Here is a 15,045-nt window from a genome sequence, read left to right on the forward strand (position 1 = left end):
TGGGTCACCCCCCACCATCCAGGACCAGACTGCCCAGCTCCCGCTCCCTGGTACACTTCCCTGCCCCGGGACACCCATCGTCACCCGGCAGGGCCAGAGCCTCCAACTCAGAACCTAGCTGGCTCTCAGGCCTGCCCTGAGTTACCCTCCCTGAGCCTGCCTCTGTGAGCGCAGGAAACTGGGAGACTGTTTACTAAGACAGAAAACGTCGCGTGAACCGATAGAGCAGAGGGGAGGGGAGACACTCACCCACTCCATTCCCACTGACGGCGCGGGAGCTTCCGTCAGACGTGGAGGGCGCAGGGCTCTAGGAGGAGGGCAGGCCCCCGCAGGAGGACACCCCGGGCCTCCTCTGAGCGCCAGGGAAGCAGTGCACACAGTATCCAGGTCTCCACGCCCACCCCTGGCTGCCGGCCCCAGGCCTCCCGGGGTTGGGCCCGACACGGGAAGGGGCTCAGGGCTCACGGGATTCCCTGGGCCCAGGCAGCCTGCCGTGGCGCCCCCCACGGAAGCCAGCCGGCAGCTGAACAAAGTGTCTTTTATTCGTGACGTACAGATACAACCAACGCAAAGAGAGGTCGCTTTTTCCCTTTGTTTCCAGTGATAACAAAATGCTAAAGAAAAAAATATCAAGAAGGAGTTTACCTTCCAAGTTTTTTCAAAAATAACCTGAAATAGGGTGAATACAACTAAAAGAAAAAATCCGAAACAATATTCCAACGTTGCCCCAAACGAAACAACACTCACACAAACGCCTGATACAGAGGAAGGCCTGCTGTTTCTCAAAGCCGAGATGTGGGAGAAGCAGGGAAGACCGAGGCCGGAGAAATCGCCGGCTGCTCCGCCCCAGGCCACGCCTCCTGGGGAGCTCAGGCCGGAGGGCAGAGCAAGGCGCCAGGCATCCCGGGTGCCAGGTGTCCAGTGGCTGGACAGGGACAACATACGCTGAACGCATCACACGTGGGGCTTACACTGGGGGCTCCTTCTGGTCCCCTGGAGTGGGAGGTATCAGAAATCCATGACCCAATAAATACTCATCTTACCCTTCGAGACAGGGATCAGAACTTCCTACCACGCTTCTGTCTTTTCAGGACTCCTGGACGAGTCCACCAAGCCCCTCCGCGATCCCAACGCGCGCGTGGGGTCAAGTCCCCAGGGAGCCACGGGCTACTCCAGTGTAAAGCCGCAAGGCCCCTAGCAGGAGCGCCCAGGCCCACTGCTGCGGGGGTCCAGGGCAGCACGGGAGCTGGGCGGAGGCCGGCTGAGGCAGGGGCCGCGCTGGGGCCAGGCAGGGCAGAGGTGGGGTGTCACCCAGACCCCGCAGGCGATGGCCCTGAGGCCAGGCAGAGCGCAGGGAGGCTGAGGAGAGGTGCTGCGTGCTTCTCCCTGGGCAAGGGTTCGGACCAACGCCTGGAGATGCGGCTGAGCGCAGTCCAAGCCCGCGTCCTGGGGGCAATGAGGCCCTCCGCCCCGGCTCCAGCTGCCACAGGAGCACGCCAGAGGACAGCAGTCACTGTGGTCCCAGGAGGCTGAGGCCGGGGGCCAGGGCAGTGGCACTAGCGCCTCACTGAGGCCGCGGGGGTCGAGGCTGGGGAGTGCAGGCGGAGGGCCTGCTGCTGGCTGGGGGCTCTAAGAGGCCGGGCGGCAGTGGGCAGGCTCGCCGCGCCTCAGAGAGCTGTCAGCACCAAGACGGGACACGGCGTGACCCACACCGGGAACGAGGGAACGAGGGGCTCTTCCGGGGGAGGACGAGGGCTCCCTGATGTTATCTCCCCCTGGAGACAGAGCAGAGGTATGTGGGCTGGAGGGGGGAGTGCTGTGGGGCCACAGAGAGGCACGGCGGGACCTCGGCGTCACCGCTCTAGAGCAATGGGCCAAGCTCTGAAGGCTGCAAGCCCAGAAGTCAGAGGAGCCATCCTCCCCAGGGCCCACGGGACCTCGAGCTCGCTGCTGGTCCTCGCGGCTGCTCGCTGGGGCGGCGGAGGGAGCGCCGTCCTGGCCGGCTGGTCCCGGGACGACCCCGCTCTGCGGAGCCCACGTGGCTGGAAGAGCTTCCTGCGGCTCGGCACAGCCCGCCTCTGGTCTCCCTCGCGCTGCCCAGGCGAGTCCCCCAGGCCTCTCGCTAGGCCCAGATCTTACGCCGAGTCCCCCCCTCTGGAGATCAGCAGGCCCGACACAGGACGCTAGGACTGTCACAGAGGTGGGTACAAACACCCGCTTCGTCCACGTGTCGCTGCTGGGAACCCAGCTGCAGAGCAGTGGCCCAGGGCTAAGCCAGCGGCAGCCACGCGCGAGGACGAGCACCACGGCCAGGCCCCCGCAGCTCCTCCCGCTCTCGGAGGAGGACGAGGGGCAGCTGGGAGCACTCCCTCCACGGCTCTGTGTGCTCTGGGAGCCGCCTGGCACGTGCAGGCCTTCGGAGGGCACCTGGCAAGCGGCGTGGGACCAGGGAGAGCTCAGGCCTCAGGAGAGAGCGCTCCGACTGCTAAGTGGCTCCGGGAGTTCAATGGCAGCAGCCACCACAGTGCCCACCCGTGTGGGAGTGCTGGCTGTCCCCAAACTTGGTCCTCCGGCTCAGGATCTCGTAGGAGCAGTCCTCCCCACAGCAACCGGACATGCTGGGGGAGGAGTCATCAATCTCAAACCTGCAGCAGGAGAAAAGGGTGGCACAAAATAGCAGCGGATTCCTCCCTGGCCCGAGGGCTTGTCCCCCGCTACACCGGGCTCACGGACCCCAAGCCCCCCGGGACCACAGGCCGGGACGAGGAGAACAGCCGTGGGGAGACAGGCTGCTCCCCGGGGGCCCACTCGGGTCCAGCTCCTTACTGCAGAGCGTCCCTGAAGAACTGGTAGGCGCCGTGGTTGTGTTTAAATACCGTCAGCATCACCTTCTTCATCTGCGTGCTGGGAGAAAGCAGAGCGAGCGCCTCACAGGACAGTCACACAAGGACCACACAGCCTGGCTCCCGTCCGCGGCACCTCCCGCGCACCCCGGGAACGGCTTGCAGTCCCGGCTGCAGCCAGCCTGGGGCGCACAGGCTGGGTCAGGCCGCGCCACGGGCTTCCCCCGTCCTCTCTGCAGCCACAGCACGTAGGCGCAGATCAGCCCTCGGAAGCCGCTCGCTGTGCTGGGCGGGACGCAGCAGGGCCGGGAGCAGCCTCCCAAGGTGAGCTCCCACGCCTCTCTCAGAGCCTCGCCCTCCGAGCGGCTCCAAGCCCAGCAGCGGTCCCGGGGGCAGCCCCTCCCGGGAGGGCGGCCCTCACCTGTTGGCCATGAGCTGCAGGATCTGAATGAGGAACTTGCCCAGGCCCTTCCGCCGGACCTTGCTCTCCAACTGCACTTCGTAGCTGGGAGGAGGAAGCAGAGCGCCGAGCGGCTGCGGGCCAGCTGAGGAGCCCGCGCCCCGGCCCCCACTGCCGTGCCCAGAGCGCCACCAGGGTCCCCTCTCCCGCTGCCCAGCAGGGCCGTGGCTCCTACCAGTACAGGACTTCATCCCCACACTCCACGTCAAACCGGAAGTGAGAAAAGGCCACGGGGACGGAACTGTTTTCCCAAGCGATGAGGTACCAGGCTCGGTCATCTGTCATCTCCTCCCGCTTCTCCCGGTCCTTCCAGCCCCACTCGCTGTGCTCATACCTGGGGACGGTGGGGCAGTCAGGCTGGGGGAGGCGGGGAAGGGGGAGCCAGCTGGGGGCGCAGGCCCCTGTCGGAGCGTGCTTACATGGTCTGCATGTTGGTTTTGGTCAGGTCGAAGGCCCAATCCACAGTGGCTGGTTCCAGTCCAGACACTCGCTTGCACTCAATGGAGACGTTCAAGCTGGGAGACAAGGGGGGTGGGAGGCAGGTCGGCGCAGTGCCCACGCCTGGGCCCAGAGGCTCCTCCTAGACGGCTACCAGGCAGGCAAACCCGTCTCAGTTATCTGCAGGAAAAGCCAGGCCTGCGCCTAACCAGAGAAGGGGCCCAGCCCACTGCCCTAACCACAGGCCAGTTATCGGTGCCACACCGTGTCCCCTGCCTGTCCCCCCCGCCCTTTCTGCTGGCCGGGTCTCCTCTCGGCTCCTCGGTCCTGCCCTCAGGCGTTTCCCCTACTGCTTTAATTTCCGCGGGGCTCTCGTCTACCAATCGTGCGCTCCCAGCCGCTGGGGCTCAGCACGCCCATGCCCACACCCTCCGCGGCTCGGCTGACCGGCCTAGCACAGCTGTTTCCCTGCACTAACAAGTGCACGGGCACGAAGGCGGCTCTTCCTGGCGACACTGAAGCACCACACAGCTGAACCCGGGGCCCACTTGTGCGAGTGCACACCGCATTCCCAGAGTGAGCCTGCACGCTCTGAGGTCCCGGGCAGGAGCCCTCGGTGGCCTGACGCCACGCTCAGGAGCCGCTCCCACACCAGCCGCACGCCTGCTCAGCCTCGCAACTTCCGTCCATGCATGCACCAGGGGGCTGTCAGGACTGGCCCTACAGCACACTGCCTCCACCCCACCTCCGCCAGGGGCCCACCAGCAGCTCAAGGAAAATGCGCATCATGAAAACGACACGTGACGGGGCCGGTGCTGTGGCACAGTGGCTTAACACCCTGGCCTGAAGTGCCAGCATCCCATGTGGTCGCCAGTTCGAGACCCGGCTGCTCCACTTCCGATCCAGCTCTCTGCTATGCCCTGGGAAAGCGGTAGAAGATGGCCCAAGTCCTTGGGCCCCTGCACCCGCGTGGGAGACCCGGAAGCAGCTTCTGGCTCCTGGCTTCAGATCGGCGCAGCTCCAGCCGTTGTGGCCAATTGGGGAGTGAACCAACAGATGGAAGACCTCTCTCTCTCTCTGCCTCTCCTCTCTCTGCGTAACTCTTTCAAATAAATAATTAAAAAAGAAAAGAAAACGGCACGTGGATTTCCAGTTTGCTTGCAGCAAAATAAACAAACCCACGCTGACCTGTTAGAACACGTCTGAGCGGGCACTAACGGGTAAGACGTCCATTCGGAGAGAGCTCCCTCAGAGCAACGCGAGTCCTGCTAAGACTGAACTAAGGACAAACCAACTGTGAGGCCTGGGTGGAAGAAGGGTGAAATTCTTACATTTTATGAAAAGGTCATGGGAGGGGCCGGCGCCCCGGCGTACTGGGTAAAGCCGCCGCCTGCAGTGCCGGCATCCCATGTGGGCACTGGTTTGAGTCCCAGCTGCCCCACTTCCTGATCCAGCTCTCTGCTATGGCCTGGGAAAGCAGTACAAGATGGCCCGGGTCCTTGTGGCCTTGTCCTCGCTTGGGAGACCCGGAAGAAACTCCTGGCTCTTGGCTTCGGATCGGCGCAGCTCCAGCCATTGAGGCCAACTGGGGAGTGAACCAGCAGATGGAGGACCTCCCTCTCTCTCTCTCTGCCTCTTCTCCTCTCTCTGTGTAACTTTCAAATAAATAAATAAATAAATCTTTAAAAAACAAAAAGTTCATGGGAGCAATGCTTCAAAGAAATCAAGTTTACAAACAGCTAACTTATTTAAAAAGGACAAAACAGGGGCGGGCGCCGTGGTGCAGTGGGTAAAGCCGCCGCCTGCAGTGCCTGACATCCTGTATGGGCGCCGGCTGCTCTACTCCCAATCCAGCTCCCTGCTGATGTGCCTGGGAAGGCAGAGCATCTAAAGATGGCCCAAGTGCTACCCACAGCACTGGCCCTGTGGCCATCTGGGAAGTGAACCAGTAGACATCTCTCTCGGGGCTGGCCCTGTGGGGTAGAAGGTTGAACCTCCACCTGCAGTGCCAGCATCCCATGTGGGTACTGACTGGAGTCCCGGCTGCTCCACCTCTGATCCAGCTCTCTGCTTATGCGCCTGGGAAAGCAGCAGAAGATGGCCTGAGTGCTTGGGCCCCTGCACCCACATGGGAGACCTGGAAGAAACCCCTGGCTCCTGGCTTTGGTCTGGCCCAGCCCCGGCAGTTATGGCCATTTGGGGAGTGAACCAGCAGATGGTCTGTCTCTCTCTCTATGTAACTCTGCCTTTAAATAATCATATAGTTTTTTTTTAATCTCTCCCCCTCTCAAAATATCTTTAAAGACAAAGAAAGCTTGGTCTGTAGGCAGAGATTCTTCCAGTACTCTGGACTCTTTAAGCATGCGAGCAGGACCAGAGGCAGCAGAGGCACCGGGGTCAGCCAGCAAGCCGGCCTCGGAGCCGTGCCCACTGTGTAGGCCAGCGGGAGCCCGCCACATGGAAACACTCGCAGCTGTCGCAAGACCTCCACGTCCATGACGGCTGAGAGGCACAGCTGCAGGGCCTCTGCTCGCAGACAGGAGGAGGAACGGATGCGATCCACGCGGGTCTAAGCAGCTGTAAACACCCCATCACGCACACCTCTGCAGCTGGTGCCTACTCACCGAGACGTCCAACACCACTGCTACTCACTGAGAAAGGTCTTCCTTTTCCATTGGTTCACCCCCCAAATGGCCGTTATGGCCGGTGCCGCGCTGATCCGAAGCCAGGAGCCAGGTGCTTCTCCTGGTCTCCCATGCAGGTGCAGGGCCCAACACTTGGGCCACCCTCCACCGCCTTCCAGGGCCACAGCAGAGAGCTGGACTGGAAGAGGAGCAACCAGGACAGAATCCGGCGCCCCAACTGGGACTAGAACTTGGGGTGCTGGCGCTACAGGCGGAGGATTAGCCTATTGAGCCATGGCGCTGGCCTTCACTTACTTATTAAAGTCAGAGTTAGAGGGAGGGAGGGAGAGGTGTCGTCCATCAGCTGGTTCACTCCCCAGATGGCCAGGGTGAACAGAGCTGAGCCAGGAGCCAGGAGCTCCATCCGGGTCTCCCACGGGGATACAGGGGCCCAAGCATTGGGGCCGTCTTCTGCTGCCTTCCCAGGCCACAGCAGGGAGCTGGAGCAGAAGCGGAGCAGCCGGGACACAAACCGGCACCCATTATGAGACGCCGGTGTCACAGGTGCTGGCTTTAACCAGTACGCCATTGACACTGGCCCCTTTCTCTCTTCACAGATTTATCTACTTGAAATGCAGAGTGACAGAGAGAATGAACGAGAGAGAGCACTCTTCCAGCTGCTGGTTCACTCCCCGAGTGACCATCACAGCCGGGGCTGGGCGGGGCTGGAGCCAGGAGCCTGGACTCCAGCCAGGTCTCCCACATGGGCGGCAGGGACACAAGCGCTCGGGCCCTCGCTGCCTCCCAGGCGCACCAGCAGGGAGCTGGAAAAGAAGTGGAGCAGCCGGGACTGAGACCAGCGCTGGGATGGGGCGGAGGGCATTCCGAGCGGAGGCTTCGCTTCCGGCCTGGCTCGTCACCCTTCCAAGTGGTGAACAACGAGGCTGAGGAGCCAGGGTGACCTGTCCAGCCGCGCTAACAAGAGGCTCAGCTGCAACTCCAGCCAGAACTGAGAAATCCTGCTTTCCCCTAAGCCAGAGGGCAAGTCACAGAAACACGACAGCCAGCAGCGTCTCGGGAGACAGACGACGCTGCCCATTTTATAAAGCAAGCACAGAGCGGGCGGCACCGCACACGGCTCCCAGCCCCAGAGCTACAGTGCTCAGTGCTCAGTGCTCAGCACCACCCCCCAGCCCCCGACACCAGCTCATCTCCACGTGGACACTGAAGCACAGAGGAGTCAGGTGACTCGGCCAGGGCCCAACAGCCAACAGGTGGCTTTGCTGGTCACTCAGGGCAGGAACGCAAGGCCCCGGAGCCTGGCAGGGTACACGCCGTCCCACCACCTCTGTCCCTCCCTCAGCTCTGTGACTGACAGCCCGAGGTCAGCGCCTGCCTGCTGGCACACCCCTGCGCCTCCCCAGCGGGATTCGCGTCAACAGGGGGCAGTCGCGAGCCCCGGCTTCTGTCCTTTGCGTTAAAGGAGACTCTGGGCCCGAGCCCGCCTCCGCGGAGGGGCCTCCTGCGGACCGGCGGAGCCGGGTGGGGCCGGGCCACTCACCCGTTTCGGTCGTATTTCTTGAACACTGGGAAGGCTTCTAGGGGGTCGCCGAGCTGTGGAGGGAAAGAAAGGGGCAGCAGCTGCGCGCGGCGCCGGCGGGAGGCCGCGTGAGGGGCGGGCGCCCCGTCCGCTCGGCTGGCAGAGCTCGGGGACTTCCAGGAGGCCCGGTGCGGGGCATCACCGGCCGCGGGCGCAGCAGCGCTCCTCCCAGAACCCCCGCTGGCCTCGCCTGGGCAGAGGGCTGCAGACGCGAGAGCAGGCTCCCGGGCCCCACCCTCACACGGGGGGGTGACCACGAGCGGCCAACACGATGGGTGCGGAAGGGGCAGAGCTGCCCGGGTTCAGCGTGGAAAGCCGTGGCGAGCAGGCTGCTCCCAGCTGCCCAGCCACTGCTGCCTGGCGCGGCCCCCCGCCCCCAGCCCAGCCCCCAGCACCTAAGGGAGCAGAACGCCGAGCACCACACTTCATCACGGAGCCTTCCTCCCCAGAGCGCAAAGTCCTAATGAAAACTTCTCCAGACTCCCTTCCACGGGGAAGAAGTGGGGGGGGCCAGGGAAGCGGCCACGCCCACCGGCACCTGCGGGTCTGAACACCTGGGCCCACAGCCCGCCCTCCTCCCAACTCTCTCAGCAGCCAGCAGAGCCGCGAGGGGAAGTACCACAACTCTGCCACAGGGTGGCGCCAGCAGAAGTCAAAATAAAAACCAAGGGGCAGTTCCAGGCGGCAGGGGCTGGGAGGACTCACCCTGTTGGCGGCGTCCACCTTGGCACAGACGGCATCCATGGCCGCTCGCTCCTCCAACCGCTTCTGCTTCTTCTCCTTTGCTTTGCTCGACTTCCTCTGGAGGAGGAGAAGCCACGCTGGCTGGAAGGGCTGCGGCCAGCCCAAGGCCTGACTTCCCCGCAGCGCTGAAGGGGCCGCCCCGCAGCACAGCATGAGGCAGAGCCGGCCATGCCGCTTCCCGGCCTCCTGGCCACAGACCCCTGCGAGCACCCAGGGGAGCCAGCGCCAGCAGGCCGGGGACACTCTCACTCCCTCCCTCCCGGGGAGGAGACGCCCAATGCCAGAGCCCGGCCGGGCAGCGGTCAGGGAGCAGCCGGCTGGTGGGCAGCGCTGACAGCTGCTCCGCCGTGGGAGCCTACCTGAGGCCTTCTCAGCACCCTCCACTGTCCAGGAGACAGAGACCCGGTCAGGGGAGCCCCGCGGGAGCTGGGGCCGGGGCGCAGGGCCCCAGGGGTTCAGCTCGGGACGGGCGGTGCTGTGCGGGCACACAAGCCCCCGCAGGTCACCCACTGCTGCAAGCTGAAATGACTCCTTCCTTTTTTTTTTTTTTTTTTTAAGGATCTATTTCTTTATTTGAAAGTCAGAATTACAGAGAGAGAGAGAGAACATGCACTGCCATCTTCCGGTTCACTTCCTAAGTGGCCACAACAGCCAGGGCTGGGCCAGGCCTAAGCCAGGGGCCAGGGGCTCCATCCGGGTCTCCCACGGGGGTGCAGGGCCCAGCACGTGGGCCACCCTCCGCTGCTTTCCCAGGAGCGCCGGCAGGGAGCTGGATTGGAACTGGACCAGCTGGGACTCGAACCAGCGCTCACATGGGACGCCGGCACAGCAGATGGCGACCAACCCCTACGCCACACGCCGGCCCGTGCTCTTCTTGTTAAAAGGCGGGTAACACGAGGAGCACGGCCAGGCTCTGACGTCTGATCGACCTGGGCCAGCGCCTCTCGCTGCTCCCCTCTCCCTCAGGGTCCTAGGACAACACAGCCTCGTCCGAGCTTCCGGCCCACACCACCTCCTCCGCAGTGCGGACCCCGGGGTTACACGGCTCCTGCCCAACAAACCACGGCCCATGCTCACTGCGCGGCCGGCCAGGCGGCACAGCAGGCAGAGGCCCTCGGAGCCTCTCCCTGCCCTGAGCTCACGGGAGACGTCTGACAGCCCCAGCGGCACCCAGGGCTGGCACAGGGCACCGGCACGGGTTGAGCTCGACTTCCCGAGGAGGGCACTGCTCGGCTCATGCTTCCAAACCGAGGGGCGGGAGGTCGCGCAGCAGGGTGGGCTGTCCCCCCGAGGCCGGGGTGCGGCGCGGAGCCCCCTCCAGCACTGACAGGCCCTGAGCATCCCTCTTCCTGTGGGAATCTGGGTTTCAAGGAACGAACACGGGGGTCAGGTCTCACGGCAAACATCACCCTCCCTTCACCCAGGAGGAAACTGAGGCCCCGGGACCTGCTCAGGGGCAGACGCAGCCTCGGCCCTGGGCCTGGGCCGCACAGCCGGCGTCTGTCACCGGCCCTGCTGTCCCCCCCGGGAGGGCCTCGCCCGTGGACGTCCACCGCGCCCCGAGGCCAGCGCCCAGGCCGCACTCTGCACTGAGGAGCCCGAGGGGGCGGAAGCTGGCGGGGCTCTGGAGCTGCACGCGCGGCAGGAGTGCAGGTGTGCCGCTGCTGAGACGCCTCCCCGTGCAGCTTGTGAAGGCAATGGACCTCCGGGAGGTGCAGACGCCAGTGCTGGCCTCAGGGAAGGGCGCGGGACAGGGCGGAAGCCAGCACACCGCCAGGAGACGCGAGTCCCCTTCCTTCCCCCTGCCACTGTCCGACACCACACAGACAGGAAGAACGGAGGCGCCGGGGGGTACGCGTGACTCCGGGACGCAGCCCGTGAGCAGGATTTCCCAAGCACAAGCAGCAGGAGGGCCAGGTCGGGCCTCCGGGAGACCGCAGACCGCGGCCCGCAGGTCGGGTGCTCCTCGGACTGAATGAAGCTGCTCCGGGCCAGAGGCCGAGGGACCAGGACAGCCCTCAGACGCTCTGCCACCTGCACAGGGTGCAAGGCAGGCGGAGCTGACGGCTGGCGCTCAGTGCCCGCACGCGAGGAAAGTGACCGCCACTGTTCCAGTTAGTCTTGCCCCGGGAAAGGCAGTCCTGAGGGACATGGGAGAATCCCCTAATTAGGAAAGGAAGCAAGCATGGAGGACAGACGCTCACAGTGGCTAAGGCCTCTCCCCAGGGAGCTTCACTAACAGAGCGCAGGGTGCCAGTGGAGGCGGGAGACCTGGATTGGATTCTCAGCTCTGGCACTAAACAGCTGTGTGACCAGGCAAGGCACGTCAGCCCTTCGCAGCAAAGTCCTCAGTGTTTCTGAACCTCAGTTTCCTCATCCATAAAATGGGGCTAACAGAGCACGGTGACACCAACAGTCACTGGACTGTCGGGAGGACAGATACACTAAACTGGACATAAAAATATCTTAGCGGGGCAGGCATGTGGAACAGCACTAAGACGACACTTAGGGGGCCTGGGCTGCGGCACCGCATCCCACGTGGGCACTGGCTTGGGTCCCGGCTGCTCCACTTCTGATCCAGCTTCCTGTGAATGCACCTAGAAAGCCTGGGAAAGCCGTGGAGGATGGCCCAAGTGCTTGGGCCCTGCACAAACGTGGGAGACCCGGAAGAAGCTCCCGGCTTCTGACGGGCCCAGCTCCAGCCGCTGCGGCCATTTGGGGAGTGAACCAGTAGATGGAAGACCTCTCTCTCTTTCCCTCTCTCTGTCTCTGTAACTGTGCCTTTCAAACAAATAAATACATCTTAAAAAAAAAAAAAAAAAAAAGCTGCCACTTGGGGTATCACCATCCGGTACTGGAGCACAAGTCCTGGCTCTGCTGCCACTTCCAGCTTCCCGCCAGCGTGCACCGTGGGAGGCAGCAGGCGCCGGCTCCGGTCCCCAAGCCCCCTGCCACACAGTGAGAGAACCAGACGGAGCTCTGGGCGCCTCACTTTGGCCGTACCCAGCCCTGGCTGCTGCAGGCATTTGGCGAGTGAACCACGAGATGGATGATCTCTCTCTCTCTTTGCCTTTTACATAAACACAAATAGGGGCCGGTGCTGTGGCGTAGTGGGTAAAGCTGCCGCCTGCGGTGCCGGCATCCCATATGGGCGCCAGTTCGAGTCCCGGCTGCTTCACTTCCGATCCAGCTCTCAGCTGTGGCCTGGGAAAGCAGCAGAAGATGGTCCAAGTGCTTGGCCCCTGCACCCACGTGGGAGACCCGGAAGAAGCTCCCGGCTTCAGATCGGCGCAGCTCTGCCGCTGTGGCCATTCGGGGAGTGAGCCAGTGGATGGAAGGCCTCTCTCTGCAGCGTTACACGGAGTTACTGTGTAACTCTGACTTTCAAATAAATAAATAAAAATAAAAGACATGCAATCAGGGAAACCACCCTCTCTCCAGTGCCGAGCTCTGTGTGCAGGGCCCGCTAACGTGAGATGTGGCCACCTACTCCATCTCCACAAGCCAGCACGGCCTGTGCGCCCACTGCACCGCTGAGACCCTGAGCAGGCAGCGAGCCGGCCGGCGGTCCTCGGAGGCCTCCCTCCGCTCCCAGCAGGCTCCACGCTCCACGCGTGCGCCCCGCGCTCCACTGATTCCCGTGGAACGGACCATCCAGGCCCATCTGGGCTTGATCCCAGAGCCCGCGGCCCTTCCGCTCCAGCGCTCCTGGGGCAGAGCCCCGCGTGCAGCCCTGGACGCCCGCTCTCACCGACCTCGCCGAAGCTCCGGGCAATGAGGGCAGCGGAGCCTTCCAGGGAGCCGACCTGGCACCTCGTCGACTTACAGCGTCAAGGCCTCGTCTCTCACAGCATCCCATCCCACATGAACCAGGTTTGGGCAAAGACAACAGAGATCGGCACTCTAACTCCTCCCCAGCGCCACGCACAAACAACAAAACCTGATGCGTGCCCACGGCCCACGGCCCACGTGCGGCAGCCGCAGGGAAGGAAGGGGCCACACCTGAGGCCGCGCGCTCAGCCCGATGCCAGGCTGGCACACGGAGCCGGGCCCTCTGCCGGGGTGACCATGTGAGCGGTGACTTCCCGACACCCACCGGGGCGTGCACAGCCCCAGCTCGTGTCAGGGGGATGACACGGTGTTGCCGTGTGTGAGTTAGGCCAGAGAGACTCTGAGAGGCCGTGCCAGGAAATGCATCCGGCAGGGCTGAGTAGGTAGTAAGCCCGGCCCTGGAGGGAGTACGAATTTCAGGCCAACCCAGAGGAAGCGGGCCACACGGCGGCCGCCCCGTCTGCACCGACTGACCCCGGGCTGACGGGAGGCACAGGTGTCAGTCGCTGGAAACAACAGCTGGGCTCCGGGGGTCTCATCAAAATCCAAGGTGACTTTCTGCACTGAAGTACACAGTCCCCAAATTCCCTGGGTGGAACATCATGATTTTTGAGAGGCACAGAGAGCTCGCTCCTATCACTGCTTCTATTCCCAGGGTCGGGCCAGGCCTACGCCAGGAGCTAGGGCTGCAATCCAGGCCCCCCCCGCCCCCGAGTGGCAGGAACCCACTACTGAAGCCATCGCCGCTGTCCCCCCGCCCCCCGTCGGCACAGCCACGCAGCCCGCGCCGGCTCCACCCCACCTGGCGCCCCGACTGCGGGCCCACGGCCCACTCCGGAGTGTCCGTTTTGCCATGGATTAGATGGCCATTTTCGTCTAACAGTAAATATTGGAGGGCAAAAAAAAATCTAGGTTAGTGACAGCAGGGACACGTCCAGAGGGCTAAAAATAGCTCACAGCTATCACTAACACGAAGGCTGAGGCTACGAACACAGCGGCCGCTACTTGCAAAGCGGCGGCCTGGCTGTCTCCACCCAAGCTCTCGTTTAACCGTGGCCACTCCCGCCAAGGGCCAGGTCCGTGGGTCCCACTCGCCGGGCGCCGAGGCCCGTGTCGCCGGCACAACCTCGCGCTCTGGGCCGGCGGAGCCGGGGCTGGAGCCCAGGGCTCCCGCAGCAGGCAGGCCCGGGTCTCCCTCCCGGAGGAGCGCTTTCTCCGGGACTCGGGAGAGAGAACACACTCAGGCACACGCGGACGAGTGCGGCCCGTGCCTTTACCTGCACCTCCCGGCCGCAGGCCCGGGGGCCGCTCATCTTCCCGGCTCGGGTGCACCTGCAGGGCTAAGGCTACCAACAACCCAGGCGCAGGGGCCGCGCAGGCCTCTCCCCAGCAGGAGGAAGCCGGCGGAGGGGTCTCCCGGCAGGGAGCCGGGGAGCCGAGGCGGGGCCTGGTGACCTTGGCCCGGCGCCTCGTTATCTCGGGGCGTCCGTCCCCTCCAAGCCAGGGCTGGCCTCGGGCGTGGGAATCCGCGGAGCCGGTGACAACCAGGGCGCGGGCACCCGGGCCGGGGGCGCTGAGGGGGTGGCGGGGAGGCCCATAACGGGTCGGCGAGCGGGAGGGGGCGGGCGCGACGCCAGGGCGGGGGGCACCCAGGGGGAAGGAGGCCCCCCGGGAGGTTCCTGGGATAGGCCGAAAGTGGAGACCCTTAGAACCGGGGAGCAGGGTCATGTGGGGGGCTGGGGGTCACGTGAGGCGGAGGGGGTCGGGGTCACGTGAGAAGGGGTTCAAGGAACAATGGGGGCGAAGGGGGCGAGGGTGGCGAGGGGCGCTCCTGGACCCCCCGTCTCTCCTCCCTGCCTCACTCACCCCCATGGCGGCGGCAGCGGCGGCGACCCTCGGCCCCTGCTTAACACACCCTCGCCGGCAGGGAGGCGGCGACGGCTTCGGTGGCGGCGCGGCGGCGGCGGGACCGGAGCGGCGGGCCCTCTCAGCGCGCATGCGCCTCGCAGGCTCCCCGGCCGGCCTTCGCGGGCACCGCGCCGGCGCAGAACGGGGGAGGGGGGCGAGCCGGGAGAAAGCGCGCAGGTGGAGCGCGCGCGACGCGGGCCGAGGGTCTCAGACCAGAAGAGGCGGGAGGTGCGGAGGAGCGTCGCGCTGGGGATGACGTGTCCGCCGGCCCCGCCCCCTCGCCGGCTGGGTCTGTCGCTATGGCAACGGCTGGCAGCGCCGCCCTGGCGCTCGGCGTCTTCCCCTGCTGGCGCGGAGCCGCTGTCCGAGCAGGCGCCGGCGGCCCGTCGCGTCCCGCCGCTCCCGAGCCCTCTCGCCTTCTGGATCTGGACTCCCGAAATTCCTTTTGTAACCAGGGTCCTATCATTCATTCATCCATTCATTCATTCGTCTTCCGGCCATTCAACCACCCTGCATTCATTCGCCAGCTCTGTAGACATTCGCCAGCACCTGCGCTGAGCTGCGCGGGGGTCAGAAGGCAAGGAGATGCCATCGCGG

The 15,045-nt window shown here is 64.5% G+C and overlaps 1 protein-coding gene across 1 annotated transcript; it reads right to left on the reverse strand.

The window, feature by feature from the left end:
- Positions 1–524: 524 nt before the first annotated feature.
- Positions 525–14,702, reverse strand: NAA40 (N-alpha-acetyltransferase 40, NatD catalytic subunit). Its single transcript, XM_002721032.6, has 8 exons — positions 14,407–14,702; positions 8,671–8,766; positions 7,927–7,979; positions 3,723–3,818; positions 3,479–3,637; positions 3,265–3,348; positions 2,827–2,904; positions 525–2,645 (listed from the first exon to the last, which is right to left on the reverse strand). Exons 1-8 carry the CDS (start codon positions 14,536–14,538, stop codon positions 2,504–2,506), a joined length of 840 nt encoding a protein of 279 aa, XP_002721078.4. The 5' UTR covers positions 14,539–14,702; the 3' UTR covers positions 525–2,503.
- Positions 14,703–15,045: the final 343 nt, after the last annotated feature.

Source organism: Oryctolagus cuniculus, chromosome 1 (genome assembly GCF_051225735.1).
Source record: "Oryctolagus cuniculus isolate XC-2025 breed Fujian yellow rabbit chromosome 1, ASM5122573v1, whole genome shotgun sequence".
Taxonomy (NCBI): Eukaryota; Metazoa; Chordata; class Mammalia; order Lagomorpha; family Leporidae; genus Oryctolagus; species Oryctolagus cuniculus.